The sequence below is a fragment of the Myripristis murdjan genome, chromosome 8 (genome assembly GCF_902150065.1).
Source record: "Myripristis murdjan chromosome 8, fMyrMur1.1, whole genome shotgun sequence".
NCBI lineage: Eukaryota > Metazoa > Chordata > Actinopteri > Holocentriformes > Holocentridae > Myripristis > Myripristis murdjan.
In genome coordinates this window covers 17,444,048-17,460,036 of record NC_043987.1, presented here as the reverse complement: position 1 = coordinate 17,460,036, position 15,989 = coordinate 17,444,048, and the positions used below count along the sequence as shown (strand labels likewise).

Here is a 15,989-nt window from a genome sequence, read left to right as displayed (position 1 = left end):
ATCTCTAACGCCCTGTGACTGGCGTGCGACAAAATAAATTCGCTTTTTAAAAAAAAAAAAAAAAAAAAATGTTCAATTTGCGTTTCTGGCTCACATAGCTACACCGGAAGTCCTCCTCGGTACTTCCTTAGCAACCGGCGCGTTCTTGGCAACTGCAGGTGAAAATGGCAAAGACCATCGGTGCCAGAAAAAAATCTCTGTGGCAACAAGTGTGTGAAGGTGAGGCAATAGGATATGCTTGTTAGTTGCTCCAACCCTCTTAGCAATTGAAAAAAACAAGGCTACATATGACAGATTGTGCTTTTTATTGTTTGTTTTTTTGTAAAAGAGTATGAAGCAGAGCAGCCCAGTCCTCCCGGCGCCGTGTGGACGGACAGCGGCTCTGTGAGCACCCAGTTCTCCCAGTACAGCGCCAGTAAACACTCCCCGGTCTTCTATGGGCTCACCACAGCCAAGGTCAGGACGTCCCTCAGCTGTCCTGCTGTTGTTTACCAGGTCAAAGCAGCTCAGAAAGTATCCGTGACTGTCGTTTGATTCATTAGGTGTTTGTGGATGATGACCCGCTGCACAGTTTTGACCCTCTGCTTTGCCACCCTGCTCTTGCCGGGTACTCTGTCTTGGGAAAACGTCCTCACTCAAGTCAGAGGCGCCCATCAGCGGCTGAGATTATGTCCCCTCCTCAACTCCATCAAAGTGAGTGAGCTTCCCTGACTGTAGGGGGTAGGCAACCATGTGCAATGGAAGGTCTACAGCTTCATTCCAGCCAAAAAAAAAAAAAAAAAAACTGCACCAGGAGATCACCACTGATCACCTCACCTTCATGCAGAAAGGAGGAACTACTCAGTGAAATCACCTGATGCAGTTTTTGGCTGGAATGAAAGCCTGCAGACGTTTTGGCTTTCCATCGCACATGGTTGCCGACCCCTGCCCTACTGGATGCATCATGCAACTCTCTGCAAACATCTCTGTCGTCCTGGTCCATGTGCATGTCAGAATCAGAATCAGGATCAGAAATATTCAATTTGACTCAGCTGCAGTTGCTCAAATTCTCAAGAGAGGAATTAAATTATAAGAAAATAAAACAGAAATAGGAAATAGAAAAAAATCTCATTATGTCTAAATGTGTGCATTAATCCCACAAAAAAAAATTACATCAACAGAGAAATAAGAAATTGAGCATATGTAAAAAGTCTACCTGTATACATCATATATACTTTGTTATGAAGTCCTACCAGTCTAACATTATTGCACCGTTAAATAAACAGTTAAACAGTATCCAGTAATGCAGTCTTTGTGTGTGTTTGTCACAGATCCTGTCACAAGGCTCTTGGAGGAGAGTGTGTTTCCAGTGTTGTTGCCTGGACTGGAGGCCATGCTGAAAGAGGCCCAGAGACAGAGCTGCTTCCAGGTCTGAATTTCTCAGGAAACGTCCCTGACAAAGTAAAAACTGGCAATATCACACAACAGACCCGCCATCCTGCTGTAAGACACCACACGCAAATGTGAAAAGTCATTTGTGTTGGGATTTGAAAGCTTTAACTCTTTGCGATTCACTCAGCTTGTTGCTCTTTTCACTATGAACATGCAGAGCCATAACACAACAAATTCCTGTTTAGCACTTTGTTTCTCCCTGAATGACAGCATTTTGTGCGGAATTTATTGTTTTGTTTTGTGTTTCAGAAGAAAAGAACAGTGTTTGATCCATGTGACTTCCTAACAGAGTGGCTGTACAAGTAAGCCTACATGCCTCCCTTTCTCTTTCCACTTCCTAATGTTCACCTCACCTCACCCATGCAGGCTTTCATAGTTCATGCAAATTTCAAAAGTGCTGTCGGCGAAAAAGCGTGAGTTGTGAGTTACACAAGATGTCGGGATTGAAGGCGGCATGTTGTGGAAGAAACAGAGTGGAAACTTGTGTGCGCTTTTCTCAAGGCCTGTTTTTATTTGTTTATTTATTTATTTTTCATTTCTTCTTGCTCTGTGTTACCTCTCTCTCTCTCTCTCACACACACACACACACCCCACCCTCCCAGCCGTAACCCCCGCCGGCAAGGGCAGGAGCCTGTGAACTTCCATGACATCCCCTTTGTCAAGGATTGGCTCAGCATACAGTGAGTGGAACCACAATCCCTCACACACACACACACACACACACACACACACTGGTGCTGCTGCTGTTTCCTCCAACCATCATTTAAAGAAAGCATTTTTATTTTCAGATGAAGCACTATGCATTTGAAATTCTACATCATGATCATTATTATTATTATTACTGCTATTTGATATTCAGTATTAAGTTTAGTATCAGTTTCATAAGCATCAGGATCATCAGAGTGTAAAATGGAGTCACGCTCAAATCTTCATGCCTGTTCAATGATTTTTTTTAAAACAAATTATTTCTCATATTGCTGCACAAAACTTTTCAGCCTCCTTCATTGTCCTCATAATAAAGACAAGAAGCAGGTCCATTTAAAACCTACCATTGGCACAGGTGTTTTTCATAATGGCAACACTGTGCTGTTAAATCATGATCCTTACTGACAAAAACAAATGCAAATAAACCAGTACAAAAAAATAATACTTTACACATGGACCTGTTTTGAAATCCAGTGCAAGAAACAATGACAAAAACAAAACATTGGTATGGGCTGGAAGCATTTGGCAGAAGGCCAGCGTTCATGACAATAATCACTAAACATACGCGGCATGAACAAAAAGACCATAAGACTCATGAAAGCCACCCAGCATCTGGAGCAAAACAAATAATAAACATTTTATTTCAAGGGAAAATTACCATAACAAAAAGCTGGATTATAGGACAACAGCAGCACACACACACACACACACAAGCACACAAGCACACACACACACACACACACACACACACACACACACACATAATCATTGACATTCACATTAGCTCCCCTGGCAAAGGTGACTCATCCACCTCTCCTGTCCTCTCTTTCTCTCTCTCTCTCTCTCTCTCTCACTCTGTCCTCAGTCCTCGGCCTCCCATCCCTTTATTTCTGCTGCTGACAGAGGATCAGGCTGCTCTCCTCATCCAGTCTTTCTGGAGGGGATACAAGGTACGTTGGACAAGACTTGTACCCAGACGGTGCATCCATACACACCTTGTTTCCAATACAGCGCACAAGGGCAAGCACGAAAACAGAGACAAAGAGTTAGGAAAGTTCATTGCCAGACCTGGAAAGTCTAGAGGAGTGTAGACCATGAATTTTCATCTTTCAAGGTCTTGGTTTAGAGATCTGGGAATTACTGAATAAAAGGTTGAAGATAATGGAAAAAAAAAAAAAATAATAATACTGTTTAGCCCTGAATGCCTCGGATGCTGCACACCCATTTTCATTTCACATATTGTGCTCTTTGTGTTGCCAAGGTCCACACTGGCCTGCTGCAGTTACGGTAGGCTCCCCATGGAGCACAAAACGTTCAGATCAGTTCACAAAGTTATTGCCTGGAAAAAGGTTACGGGATTTTGAAGTGGGAAATGTGAAGGAAGCCTGTAATTACCCCACACACAACAGCAAGCAGGTTTGTGCATACGTGCAGGCCTTCTTGTCTGCCTGTGTGTGTGTGTGTGTGTGTGTGTGTGTGTGTGTGTCTGGCTCTGTCAGTATACAATAGGCTCCCTCCTGCATGTGCAGCAGCCAATGTTGCGATCTCTGCAGCGGGCCTGGTTGTATAATCCCATCCCACTGAAAAGCCCCCCTTCCATGCGGACTGCAATTTCATTCAGCGGCTTGATTATGTCATCAGTGGTGCTGGGCTTAATTCCTTCCTGTGTGGGTGTTCTGGTCTGAAGTGCTCTGTTCTGCGATATAAATAGACACACACAGACACTACCAGAGGCAAACAGCAGCCATCTCCCCTGATGCACTCGTACTCTCTCACAGACAAACTCAGCCAGTTCTGTGTTTGCATAGAGTAAAGATGGAAGGAGGGGCCATGTTTTTGTTTATCGCACCACAAATGCTCTTAGTTTTGTATTTGTCTTTTATCCGTTCTGTGTGTGCGGGGGAGGAATCGGCTTCAGCCTCTCTCTGCCGGGTAAACCACCAAGAGGACAGGATGCCAGCTGTGGTGTCATGTAGAATTACATTCAATCTGAGTGATCTGAAGCCTCGTGCTTGTACATGCACGCGTGTGGGCATGTAGTTGAATGTGTGGGGGATCTACATGAAAGATTGTGTAATGTGTGTATGTGCATGCAGGCCTGTGCACATTTGTGTGCATGAGTGCATGTATGTAGGGCTAGTTCACCAGTAGGGGGCAGCACAAACTCTCTACCTTGAATACACAGACTATAATCTCCCGTTGTAACATGAGGTGGCAGCAGTGAGCCAGTTGTCTGTCATTACCCCACTGTGTTTACCCTAAACTAAGAGGGGTTCAGCATGGCCACTGATTGCACTGCAGCCTTGCATCCACAAGGGATTTGGATGCAGAGAGAGAGGGTGTGTGTGTGTGTGTGTGTGTGTGTGTGTGTGTGTATGTGTGTGTATGTGGGCTGGGGGTGGGGACGTGGGGTGGGGGGGCATGTTAGGGCAAAATTGGATGATGAGGCTCAGGCTATGTTTGGAGCATTTTCAGAAAGACTGGTGGGTAAAGGAAGGGAAGGAAGAGGTGAGTGAGGGGCTGGTGCTGCAGAAAGGCCGTGGATTGGATAGATGGGAGACAAGACAGAGTGGAATGCAGCCCAAATAATGAATGTGGATGATAAGAATACAGAGAAGGACAGAGAGAGAATGAGAGACAGACGGACAGGCAGACAGACAGACAGACACTAAGGACTAATGCTTCCAAAGGGGCTTAGGGGAGGCTGTGAATGCAGCAGAGGCTCAGGAATATAGGATCAGGGTTCAAAGTGGAGGGTGTGTCTCTCAAGGATGCAGAATATCATGAGTTATGCAGGATGTGTTAGGGACAGGAATATTTTGGGTAAGCACTGAGGCAAACTCTTGTCAGGCACTGGACTGTGTCATGGCTGCTGCTGCTGCTGCTGCTACGTCGGCTGTAGAAAAACAGCAGCAGCAGCCCTGCGGCCGGCGAGGCAAGGATGAGGACAGCAGCACAAACACAGTCAACTGTGATGTAGAGAGAGGTGTGGAGGAGAACTGAAACTCTGCAGAGCTTCACAAGACGGTGTTTGTGTGTGTAAGTGTGTTTGTGTGCCTGTTAGGGTGAGAATATACCTATGCATCTGCACTTATGTGTGTTTCAGCAGCATGTAAACAGCGTGAAATTACTAAGACATCGTTTTGCCCTCTCTTCTCTGACTTTCATCTCTTGCTGCTATCCTCGATTCCTTTCTTTACCAATATTCCCGTGTTCTCTTCAGTAACCCCCCCCCCCCCCCATTCTCTCCTTTTCACTCTGTGCCGTTATGTAACCTGCCTGACGCAGCGCTGACTGCAGAGGGTGTGTGAATGTGTGTGTAAGAAAGACAGACAGATAGAGCAAGAGAGGAGGAAGGCGGGGAGGGTATTTTTTTGTCGATTGGAATTGTATCTCTGTCTTATTTGTTTCACTGAAATATGTTCAAGACTTAAGGTGAGCAGTGGTGGAAACACTCACCCACACACACAAACACACCTCTGTGACCCAGACAATACGATTGTCACTTGTTTCTCTCACATAGCACTACAGCAAGCTGCTGGGTCTAAACATATTACATAATCTTCTTTGCACACTGTGCCTTAGCCCAACTCTAATCCACTCATCCATGCCTTCTACTGTAATGCCCGTATGTGTGCCCATACGCACACACACATACACACACACCACTCATCACTAAGATGTCTTAGGCTCTTCTTTCTAGCTGGGCTGAGGTAGGGCAGTGTAATTGCTGTGTAATAAATAGGAATTCCAATTAGGCCGACGATATCGGGGCTTGTGGCCAGGGAGAGAGATGGAGGCTTTTATCATAATCAATCTCACTGTCTCTATTTGATAAGAAAATTTATTAAGGATACGCAGAGTGGACTCATGCTCGGCCTTGTTTCTGGCCCAGCGTTGCCTTGTCACATATAGTCAGGTCTATCCAGCATACGAAATCCCATTCCAGTCCAGCTCAAGTTTTACACGGTGTGTGAAAGGCTTTTCTGTGCAGCGTCTATTGTCAGTTGTGATTGTGTAATTTATTTTTACAGGTCTCGTCTGGGTTTCTGGCTGTGCAGTTTTTTTTTTTTTTAAATGAGAAATCGTCTTAGTCACACAGACCTCTATTCTGATAAATCTCTGGTTGTTTTCATTTTCACATTCATTCCGGTGGTCTTGTGGGAATGCGGTCTTGTATGTTCAGGCTAACTGGAGTGTTAAAGGTCATAAAGTCTCAGTGATCTCAAGATCTCAGTGAAACTAACTCTTTCTGCTAAAATGGGCTCTTTGTCTCTTAGAGAAACCATTTAATCTCTATTGAATAAGTCATCAGTTTTATATTCACATGGAAAGTCATTTCAAATAAAAATGTCAGCCCCATTACAGTCACGCTAGTCCTACTGGGCTGAAGAGGGTCCTGGTGTAGGCACACTTACTGTTGGAAAGTGGGGCATTGTGACTACCGAGTACTCCATTTGACATACAATGATATAGCTGGATGAAAGAATCTCTCTCTCTCTCTCTCTCTCTCTCTCACACACACACACACACACACACACACGCAGCTGCGATCTCATCAGCAGGAGAAGTAGGTCTGTGATTCCAGCTGAATGATCTGAGGGCTGCACAAGTTGGTTCACATTAGGCCAGCCAGGGCACCAATAGTGCACTAGAAGAATGGTTTCCGTGTAAAGTCACCAACGGGCCATGCATACTGACACTGATGCTGATGCTGATACATTACAGGCAGTCAGGACGTCCAGTGGTCAGGGGCTCCTGCACAGGGCATGCTGGGGCCATGGAAGCTGAGTTGAGTGGACTCGGCATTGCATAGTGAATTCTAGCGTTGCCAGTGAAGCTAATGGTAGCTATCTTTGGAACAAATTGACTTTCATACATGGATCCCTTGGTCATGGTGTGCTCAGCTCACAGCAGCAGTGAATGGGGAAGTTGAAGGTAACACATGAAATTAATTAAATTCATCAACACGCTGCTAAAGTTATTAAATTTGATTGGAAGCTTCCAGTCTCAGGCTAATGATAATTTAAGTGAATTAGATAAGCTTAAGGTCAGCTAAGTTAATCCTAATTAGCTGCACTGTTGTTGTTAAAGCTAATGAATAACATTATGGCACAACCACTAACAACCCCATCATGTAAGGCTCACCTTCTCCAAAAACCAACCTTTTTTTTATTTATTTATTTATTTAGATCAAAATCAAGAGCCACAAGATTATTTTCAGAATTCTTTTATCCATCTTCTTGTTAAAACAGAACGTGTTTCCATTAGCCGTGCATCAGGCTTAAATTGGCTCACCAAACACAGACAAACACTTGTGCCGAGGCGGTGACATCAGTGAGCACTACAGCTGTCGTCTTAATTGGCAAGGTGAGCCACCGGGAAATACTGGGATTTGCCGTGCACCAAAGGTTCTATCCAATTCAATTTCTATGGTCGGTGCGCTGACCCAGAGTGAGACGGGGTGGTTTTAGCGTGATTGGACTGATGGATGGGTGGAGTGTAGAGTGGAGTTGAAGGCCTACATGGGTATTACTGAATAATACACGGAGTTACTCACAACCCAAGCCTAGATTATTCACAGCAGGCCCAGATCTTTGCACGAACATTAACCCGAGCAAACCCAGGCTAAACTGTAACCATCTCTTTTTACGTTCCGTGACAGCAGAGCGTGTTTTCTGTTAGCCGTGCGTCCGGCTTGCTCGGCCTGGATCTTTGCTGAGCTTGCTGCCTCGCCTTCATCGACACAAACTCCTCTGCTGACATGTGACATCAGTGAGTGTCGCTGGTGAATGGCTGTTGCCTTGGTGAACGGAACCACCCAGAAATACACCGACTTGAGCCGTAACCCATGCTGATTCTTCTCAGATGTATTTCTATGGTCAGGACATCCCCACTCAGTCCTGACCCCCCCCCCCCCCCTCCTGCAGAGAGGATGTCAGGGCACTCTGACCCAGGGTGAGACGGAGTGGTTTTAGCATGATTGGATGGATGAATGAATGAATGAATGAAATTTAGCAGAGTAGAGTTGAAGGCTGGCATAGGTATTCCTGAATGACTCTCTTTTCCTCATAATAAACTGAGATACTCACATAGCACATTTTAGGTCTTACTTACCTCTCAGCTGAGTTACAAAGGAAGTCACAGTATGATCCACTTACTTTACACCGGCGTAAACCTTCCCTTTCAAGTACTACACCGCTGGATTCATTAATTGATGGATGTGTGGGTGTTTCTATGGATGCATGAGTGATGGATAGATGGCTGGTTGGTGTTTTATTCATTCACAGACCGACTGCTTGGATAACCTCTGATGGCAGCGTGGGTAAACAGAAAGACAGACAACGAGTGGGTGGAGAAGTCAGAAGGCTAGATGGAGTAGTAGGCTGCTAAACATGAATATAGTAGCTATCTCTTCTGCAGCCCGTCTCTGTGGCTGGTGACATGCGTTGCAGCCCGGCCTGTTCCTCCCCAACAGAGAGCATTGTGCTGCTGCCGAGTGTGAGAGTGGGAAAGAAGCTCAGTCTCACAGGCATCGCAGTACAAAGAGAGGGGGGAAGGAGGCTTGAAATGCACTGTGCACTGGGGCTGAGGGATGTGCCTGTGTGTGTGTGCCTGTGTGTGTGTGTGTGTGTGTGTGTGTGTGTGTGTGTGTCAATGCATGAGAGTGGTTGCGGGGGCATACTTGTGCACGTCCTGTGTCACTCTGTGGTCCTGTGTATTTTTTGTGTGCACATATGTGTCTGTAAATCCATCTGTGTTTATGTGTTCTATGTATATGTGTGTATGCATGTCTGTGTGTGTGTGTGTGTGTGTGTGTGTGTGTGTGTGTGTGTGTATGTGAGAGAGAGAGTATACCTATACACTAACGCTTGCTTTGATTGCTGATAATATCTGCTTTGAGACAGGATGCCAATAGGGATTTAGGATGGAGTCTCACTTTTGAGTGTTTTATGTGTGTTTGTCATTTTCACTGTGTGTGTGTGTGTGTGCGCGCGCGTGCTGTATATACTCATGCTTGTGTGTGTCAGCTAACGTGTGCACATAGGTGTGCATTTGTCTTGTGATCACGTTTGAAAAGCTTGCTCTTCGTACATGCAGGCAGCATAGGAGGACTGACTCACGTGCATATGAAAACACACACACACACACACACACACTCTGCCGCTATCACATGTGTGTTGACATGCACATTATTCCCAACAGATACTATCAAAGGCTCACTAATGATTAGAGCCAGGAAGTTTAGATACAAATACCCTCATACATTGCTGTGCTGTTGCTTTGCGAGCTCACGTGTTCACAGCACATATTCACATGTACACACACACACACACACACACACACACACACATACACACAGAGGCAGTGTTAGACCTCGATTCGTGCACCCAGTCAAAACAAGACATCGCCTCCGCTCACTGAGAGTGCTGATACATACAGACTTCGGAAAGCTCACACACTCAATTCTTTATATTCAAATGTCTCTCTCACACACTCACACACACACACACACACACACACATACATATTCAAAATGCCAACATCTTGCAGAAACGTTGTATAACCAAACAGTTTGGCTTTTGAGGAACTGAGAAAAACTGTTTCTCCCTGTGACATCCCGGTATATTCGACTTTTTACGATGCCTTGTCAGTGGTTTGGTCCTTGCATCATGAAATACTCCGTCATGCAGGAATCAGTGACAATTAACGAGTGCCAGTGCTGGAGATATAAGATTTCTGCAGGACACCAGACAGACACACACAAACAGCGGTGAGAAAACACGACACACCCCCACCCCCGCATCCCCCCACCCCTCCTGACCCTGACCCCTTCATTTCCATTTCTATGGTATCTCCCATCAGCAGAGGGGCTGCTGCGGCGCTCTGACACCCGCTGAAATAACCATCCCAGCCCACGAGCCTCCCCCTACCCCAACCCATTGCCAGGCTGCTCCTTATATAACAGGCCCACTTCCAGACCCACTGCTAATAGCTACCTACTGCCGCTAGAGAATCAGGGGATCGAGTGGAGTGGGAGGAGCGGGACAGAGAGAAAAGACTGGAGAGAGGAGAGGTGGGAGAGAACCGGGGGGGGGGAGGAAACGGAGGAAAAATAGGCGACTGGTGGGGGAAAGAAAGAGGAGAGAACAAGGGTTTAGTCGCACATTTGGTCTCTGAGGTTGAGTAGAGGGAGCGGGAGACGCACGGCAGGAGACCGGAGAACAAGGAGGAGAGAGAAAAGATGGGAGGGCTGAGCAGGGAGCGGGGAGCGAGAAGTGGGTGTAGAAGCTGGGGGGGGGGTGGGGGGGTGGAGGGAGAGGTGATGAAGAATGGGGAGCAAGGAGAGACGGGGGAGGCGGCGAGGTGGGAGTGTGAGAGAAAAGGAGGAAGAAAGGGGGCCTAGTTAGTGGGAGAGGAGGAGGAGGAGAGAAAGGAAGAGACAGAGTTGTTCGGGGACATGTTCTATTCACCCAAAAAAAGCTAGCCTATTTAGTAATCTCTCTGAGAGCTCACAGCCCACACACGCGCACACACACACACACACACGCACACACAGAAAGAGAGAGCAAGCAGGATCTTCCTTAAGGAATAAAAGCATAACCTTTGCTCTCCACCGACTGGACAGGGATAACAGAATCAAAGAGAGTTTATCAACTGCTAGGCTGCACAAATTTGACCGTTTTGTTTACTCCTTTGCCAAGACTGGGTACGCAGCCATATTTGGATGCTTGGACCTGAGCACATGCACGCGCGCGCACACACACACACACACACCCGAGGAGTAATTCACACAACTTAGCAGGCTTAGTTATTGTCAACAGCAACTGTCTCACTGCAACACATCACTGACCTTTCAGAAATAGTTTCCAAGCTGCCTCACGCGGCTTTGTGCTAAATCATTATTTGTGAGCTTTTACCAAACACACACACACACACACACACACACAGAGAGAGAGCTGATTTATCTCCTGCCAGAGCAATAGTGTGCAATATCCTGCAATAGTCTCATGGGCTCACAGTTAAATAGGACACTTTTGACAATACTGTTGCTTTGCTATTGATTGACCTGGTGTAGATTGCAACGTGATTACATTATTGATAATGCTTGTTCACGTGCATTTATGCATGTGCTGCTTGGGGCGTAAGTATATGTGCTATCTATTTGTGGGTGGGTGTGTGTGCGTGTGTGTGTGTGTGTGTGTGTGTGTGTGTGTGTAGATCAGGGTGCGTCCAGATGTGCAGGAGCTGCGCCAGTGGCAGAGAGAGCTGAGAAACGAGTCCCTGGCCCAACAAGAGAGCCGAGGTGAGAGTACACGCGCTCTAATGCACACACACACACACACACACACACACACACACACACACTGCCTCCTATCACTGAACACCAGGCCTCGGGCTTGCTGGCAATACAATACCATTGATCTTGAACCTTCTCCTCTGGGCCACAACAGCTGCTGATAGGCAGACAGTGTGCCACACATGTACATACACACACACACACACATGTACACACACACACAGCATTATAGTATTCCTCCCATCCAGCTGGACTTTGAAGTGAAAGCGGGGAGATGAGGATGCGGAGAGCAGTGACAGTGAGAGAGAATGGGGTAGGAGAGAGAGAGAGAGGGAGAGAGAGAGAGAGAGAGAGAGAGAGAGAGAGAGAGAGAGAGAGAGAGATACAAGTGACGGAGTGAAAAGAAATGTCTGCAGGGCTCAGGGTGTGTTGTGTGACAGAGAGATAGAGGCGAGTGATGGGGGCGGGGGACACATCTTAAGAAAGACGAGGCAGAAGGAGAAAGGGAGGAAGATGAAGAGAGGGAGAGAGACAGAGAGAGAGAGAGAGAGAGAGGGAGAGAGAGAGAGAGAGAGAGAGAGAGAATGAGGGGTATAAAATGGCTGCAGGCTTGTGTGTCTGTTTGCATGTGTGTGTGTGTGTGTGTGTATGTATGAAGGATGGAGGGGAGCAGCTGAGAATGTAGGCCCATGTCCAGTGTGACTGACTGACATTCATGCCCAAGGAGAGTGGCATAGCTTTGTCCTTGAAAAAACATACTACACACACACACACACACACACACACACACACACACACACACACACGCACTCTAGCATGCCACACTACTATGGCAACAAAACCAACATGAACGTCACAGCCAGAAGAGATCATGTGCTCAAATGAACATGCATATACAGCCCTTGTACACACACACATACACACACACACACACTCCACACACACCATCATCTCGCATACCCTGCATCACAGCATCACACAAACAATGAGCGACCCAGGTTGTTTCCACCCTGACACACACATTACGCACGACAAAGGCATGGGTGCAGCGGTGGCAGGGCAACGAACATTCTTCCACTGGGGTGCCACAGCCCTGCCCTGCCGCCGCTCACACGCTGCTAGCCACCGCTACTGCTGACCTGACATTCTAACAGGGGGCCTGGGGACGTGTGTATAGGGGGCGTGTGTGTGTGTGGTGGTGTGTGTGTGCTGTATGCATGTGTGTGTTTGTGAAAGAGAGCATGCCCAGATTGTCATCCTCAAAGGAGACCATACGATGACCCCCCTTCAGCACAAATAGAGGAGATACAGCTGAAAGGGGAAAGGGAGAGAAGCAGAGAGAAAGGATGTGTGAGATAGACACAGTGAGAGAGAGGAGAGAGAGAGAGAGAGAGAGAGAGGGAGAGAGAGAGAGAGAGAGAGACCTTGCTGGGCATTGGTGCTGAAGTTGCAGTTTGTTTGCTGGTTTTGCCTGTTGTTGTTTGGATGTAATGAAGCGAGCATTGCCCCCAGCACAGAGAGATGAATGACCCATGAACGGGACAGAAAGAGAGAGAGGTAAAGGGGTGAGAGAGAGCAAGAGAAAGAGAGCCAGAGATAGAGACAGAGAAAGAGAAAGAGAGCATCTTTACCACACACACCATAAAAGAGCTACTTACATTTTATATATCAGCATATTCTGATGTTTTCCTGCACTCCTCCAACATTTACAGCAAATCTGCTCTTACATTTCTTGTAATTTTATTGAACTCTTGTTAATGGTTTTTATTGGGGTATTTGGGAATATATACTGAGTTGTACTTCATGCCAATAAAGGTCATTGAATTGAGAGAGACAGAGAGAGAGAGAGACAGAGAGAGATTGCAGTGAGAAATGTAGGGAGGCCCTCCTACATTTCTCCTGCAGTGTCCATGCTCTTTAAGCTGATCCAGCACAGCTGCACTCATCTCATTGACTGAGGAGGGCCACACATGCGATACCCGCTCTGCCATTACATATTTCACAGTCTGAAATGGAATCGGTCCTGAGGTGGAGAGAAAAAACAATAAAGCGAGGGGAAGCCTGTCAGACACACAGTGATACGTCCAGGTCAACAGGTCAGGCTCACTGGACAGCTGCAGCTCTCAGCAGCTCATGAATCACCTCCCGACTGTCCTTGACTCTAGCGGGTTGTGTTAGATGTTTACCATCAGTCTCAGAGTGGGTCGCTTAGCTAAATACCCTTCCTCATTAGCATGTAAACAGAGCAAAAAGAACTTTCACTTACATCATTTACTGTTTGTGTGTGTCGCAGTGGTATAACTCACCAAACGTAGCACTCCATTCAACATAGCTTCACATCCATATTGTCAAGGCCTATTGTCTCTAACTGGCAGAGAACAAAAGGCCGCCACAATAGCCTTGCAGCTGTCACAGTGACAAAGTGACAGTAGCCGGCTGAATCACGGTTTGTTAACACTTGCTAAGGATGCTGTTACTGTTTGTCTCCAGCGGGCTCAGCCAGCATGGATCTCACAGAGACCCCCCCGCCCGATAATTCAGACGTGTCCATCCAGGTGGTGTCCCCCTCCCCGCAGAGTACCGTGGTCCACACCCCCACCACCCAGATGACCCCCGAGAGCACCGAGCTTCTGACCCCCAGTCTGCACAGGCATGGAGGGGACGGCCCTCTCTGCCGCCGTTGACTGACTCCCTGCCGTGCCCGAGTGTGGCGACCTGCCGCTGGCTGCAGTGTCTCCGTCCCTGCTAGGAACTCCCAACCTGAGCTAGACCATTAACACCATGTACAAGGTTTTTGCCATGTTTCGAGGCTATTAAACGCCAGTAGGCTGGTGTCAAAGTGGCTGAAGTGATCACTCAACAAGCCATTAAAAATGTCTGAAACCAATTGGATATGGCGAGGCAAGGATTTATGGCCTGAGATCTGTGGCTAATTAGTTGATTGCCTTCATTGCCCTTTTGACGGATCACTTCACAGGACTGACTTCACTGGGACTCACCCAACAAGAGAACACGAGTGCAGTTCACTTGCCATATCACTGAGAGTAGAGCCCCCTCACACTTGTTACAGACATAATGTTTCCTCTTCATGATAGCTTATTGGAAGATAAAAACAAAACAAAAAAAAGAATCCTTCCTTGACTTGCCATTTCCTCTTTCCGTGATGATAGACAGTACTTTGGCATTTCATAAAAGAGATTATAGCATTTCCATTCAAAACAGGAATTTAGACCAGAGAAAAAAAGGTGAGTGAAAGTGCAGAGAGGCACTTTCTTTCCTGCTTATCGGGAAAGTGGAAAAAAAAAATGTCTGGGGAAAGGGAAATAAAAATGTGTTGAGAGACAGGAGAGAGATCACCGTGGGAGGGTGATTGAAAACTATCTGGCGAAGCAGGAAGCAAGGTTCCCATGGCTACTGAAGACATGAAAGGTCATAGAATTTGAATATGTTGTTTCCCAAGCCTTGAAATGTTTGGATGCATTTAATTTATTTCTGCATGTCACGTGTTTAATGTTAAGCTCATCTTCTAGAGGATCTAGCTGCTTTCAGGGGTTACTAACCCAATTATGTATTTTCTTGCTATGCATGTCCTAAATGTTAGTTTTAGTGAGTCAAGTGGGACATTTGTATACACTATTTAAAAGGAGATTCTTAACATAGACACTGGTAAATATTATTCATGGAAATGTTGCTGAATGTCATGGATTAACCATGGATGGAAGACTCATGGGATTTGATTTGCATAAATGTCATGATAAAAAAAAAAAAAACCTGCATGGTGCTCGTCTGACTCTGCAGTTCTTTGCTCTCCTTCAAGCCAACTTAGACTGTGCAGGTTCTGACTGTCCTCTCCAGTGTGTGTGTCAATTAAAGTGAGTGAATAAAGTGCACTCCTGGCATATTTCCATTGCTCCTTGAACCCAAAGGAGTAATGATGATATGCTCAGGCTCTTCTTGCAATGACGTAGCAGGGTAGCGAGGTGGTTTTGTGATGAACGGCCTTCTTGACCATTCTGGTCAGCGATGCACTCGGCCTCCTAGTCAAGCATGGTGGCGGTCGTGTATCTCCCTCTGCAGGTACTGTATTTGGATTTCTGGAAGACAGCTGCCACTGGTTAGGTGATAAAACAGCCCATTTCATTCTGGGACATCTGATAGGGCAGACAGCTCCGCCAAGTCTGGCAGCACCGGGCCTGACTGAAACTGGATCACACAGCAGCAGCAGGGAGTGGCTACTGGGCTGCTAGAGCAAAACCTGGGGCTTCACTCCCAGGCTCAAGGTGTCGTGTGAAATCTGGGAGACAGGTGGGTAACTGTAGACATCTGGGGTTACAGGGTAAAACTGTAATATTTTAGGTCTGTCCTGACATAGGAAATGGAAGAGAGATGTGGAACTGGAGTGCTTACTAATACCAGAGTCTTTGATGTGAAAGTATATTTTAACACAGATAGTGCATTTGTTCGTCAATGCGAGTGTAACACATCCGCCAAGTTGGGTTCATTGACTCCCTCCCTGGTCACAAGGAAGGAGAGCTTCACTGGGAGTGTGCCG

The 15,989-nt window shown here is 46.5% G+C and overlaps 1 protein-coding gene across 1 annotated transcript; it reads left to right on the top strand.

Annotated features, from left to right (window-relative positions):
• The first annotated feature begins 153 nt into the window (after nucleotides 1-153).
• iqck (IQ motif containing K) lies at nucleotides 154-15,207 on the top strand. The gene is made up of 9 exons (XM_030058035.1): nucleotides 154-219; nucleotides 329-456; nucleotides 543-693; nucleotides 1,311-1,408; nucleotides 1,681-1,733; nucleotides 2,034-2,111; nucleotides 3,002-3,086; nucleotides 11,359-11,443; nucleotides 13,928-15,207. The coding sequence occupies exons 1-9, from the start codon at nucleotides 165-167 to the stop codon at nucleotides 14,119-14,121; spliced, it is 927 nt and encodes a 308-aa protein (XP_029913895.1). The 5' UTR covers nucleotides 154-164; the 3' UTR covers nucleotides 14,122-15,207.
• The last annotated feature ends 782 nt before the right edge of the window (nucleotides 15,208-15,989 follow it).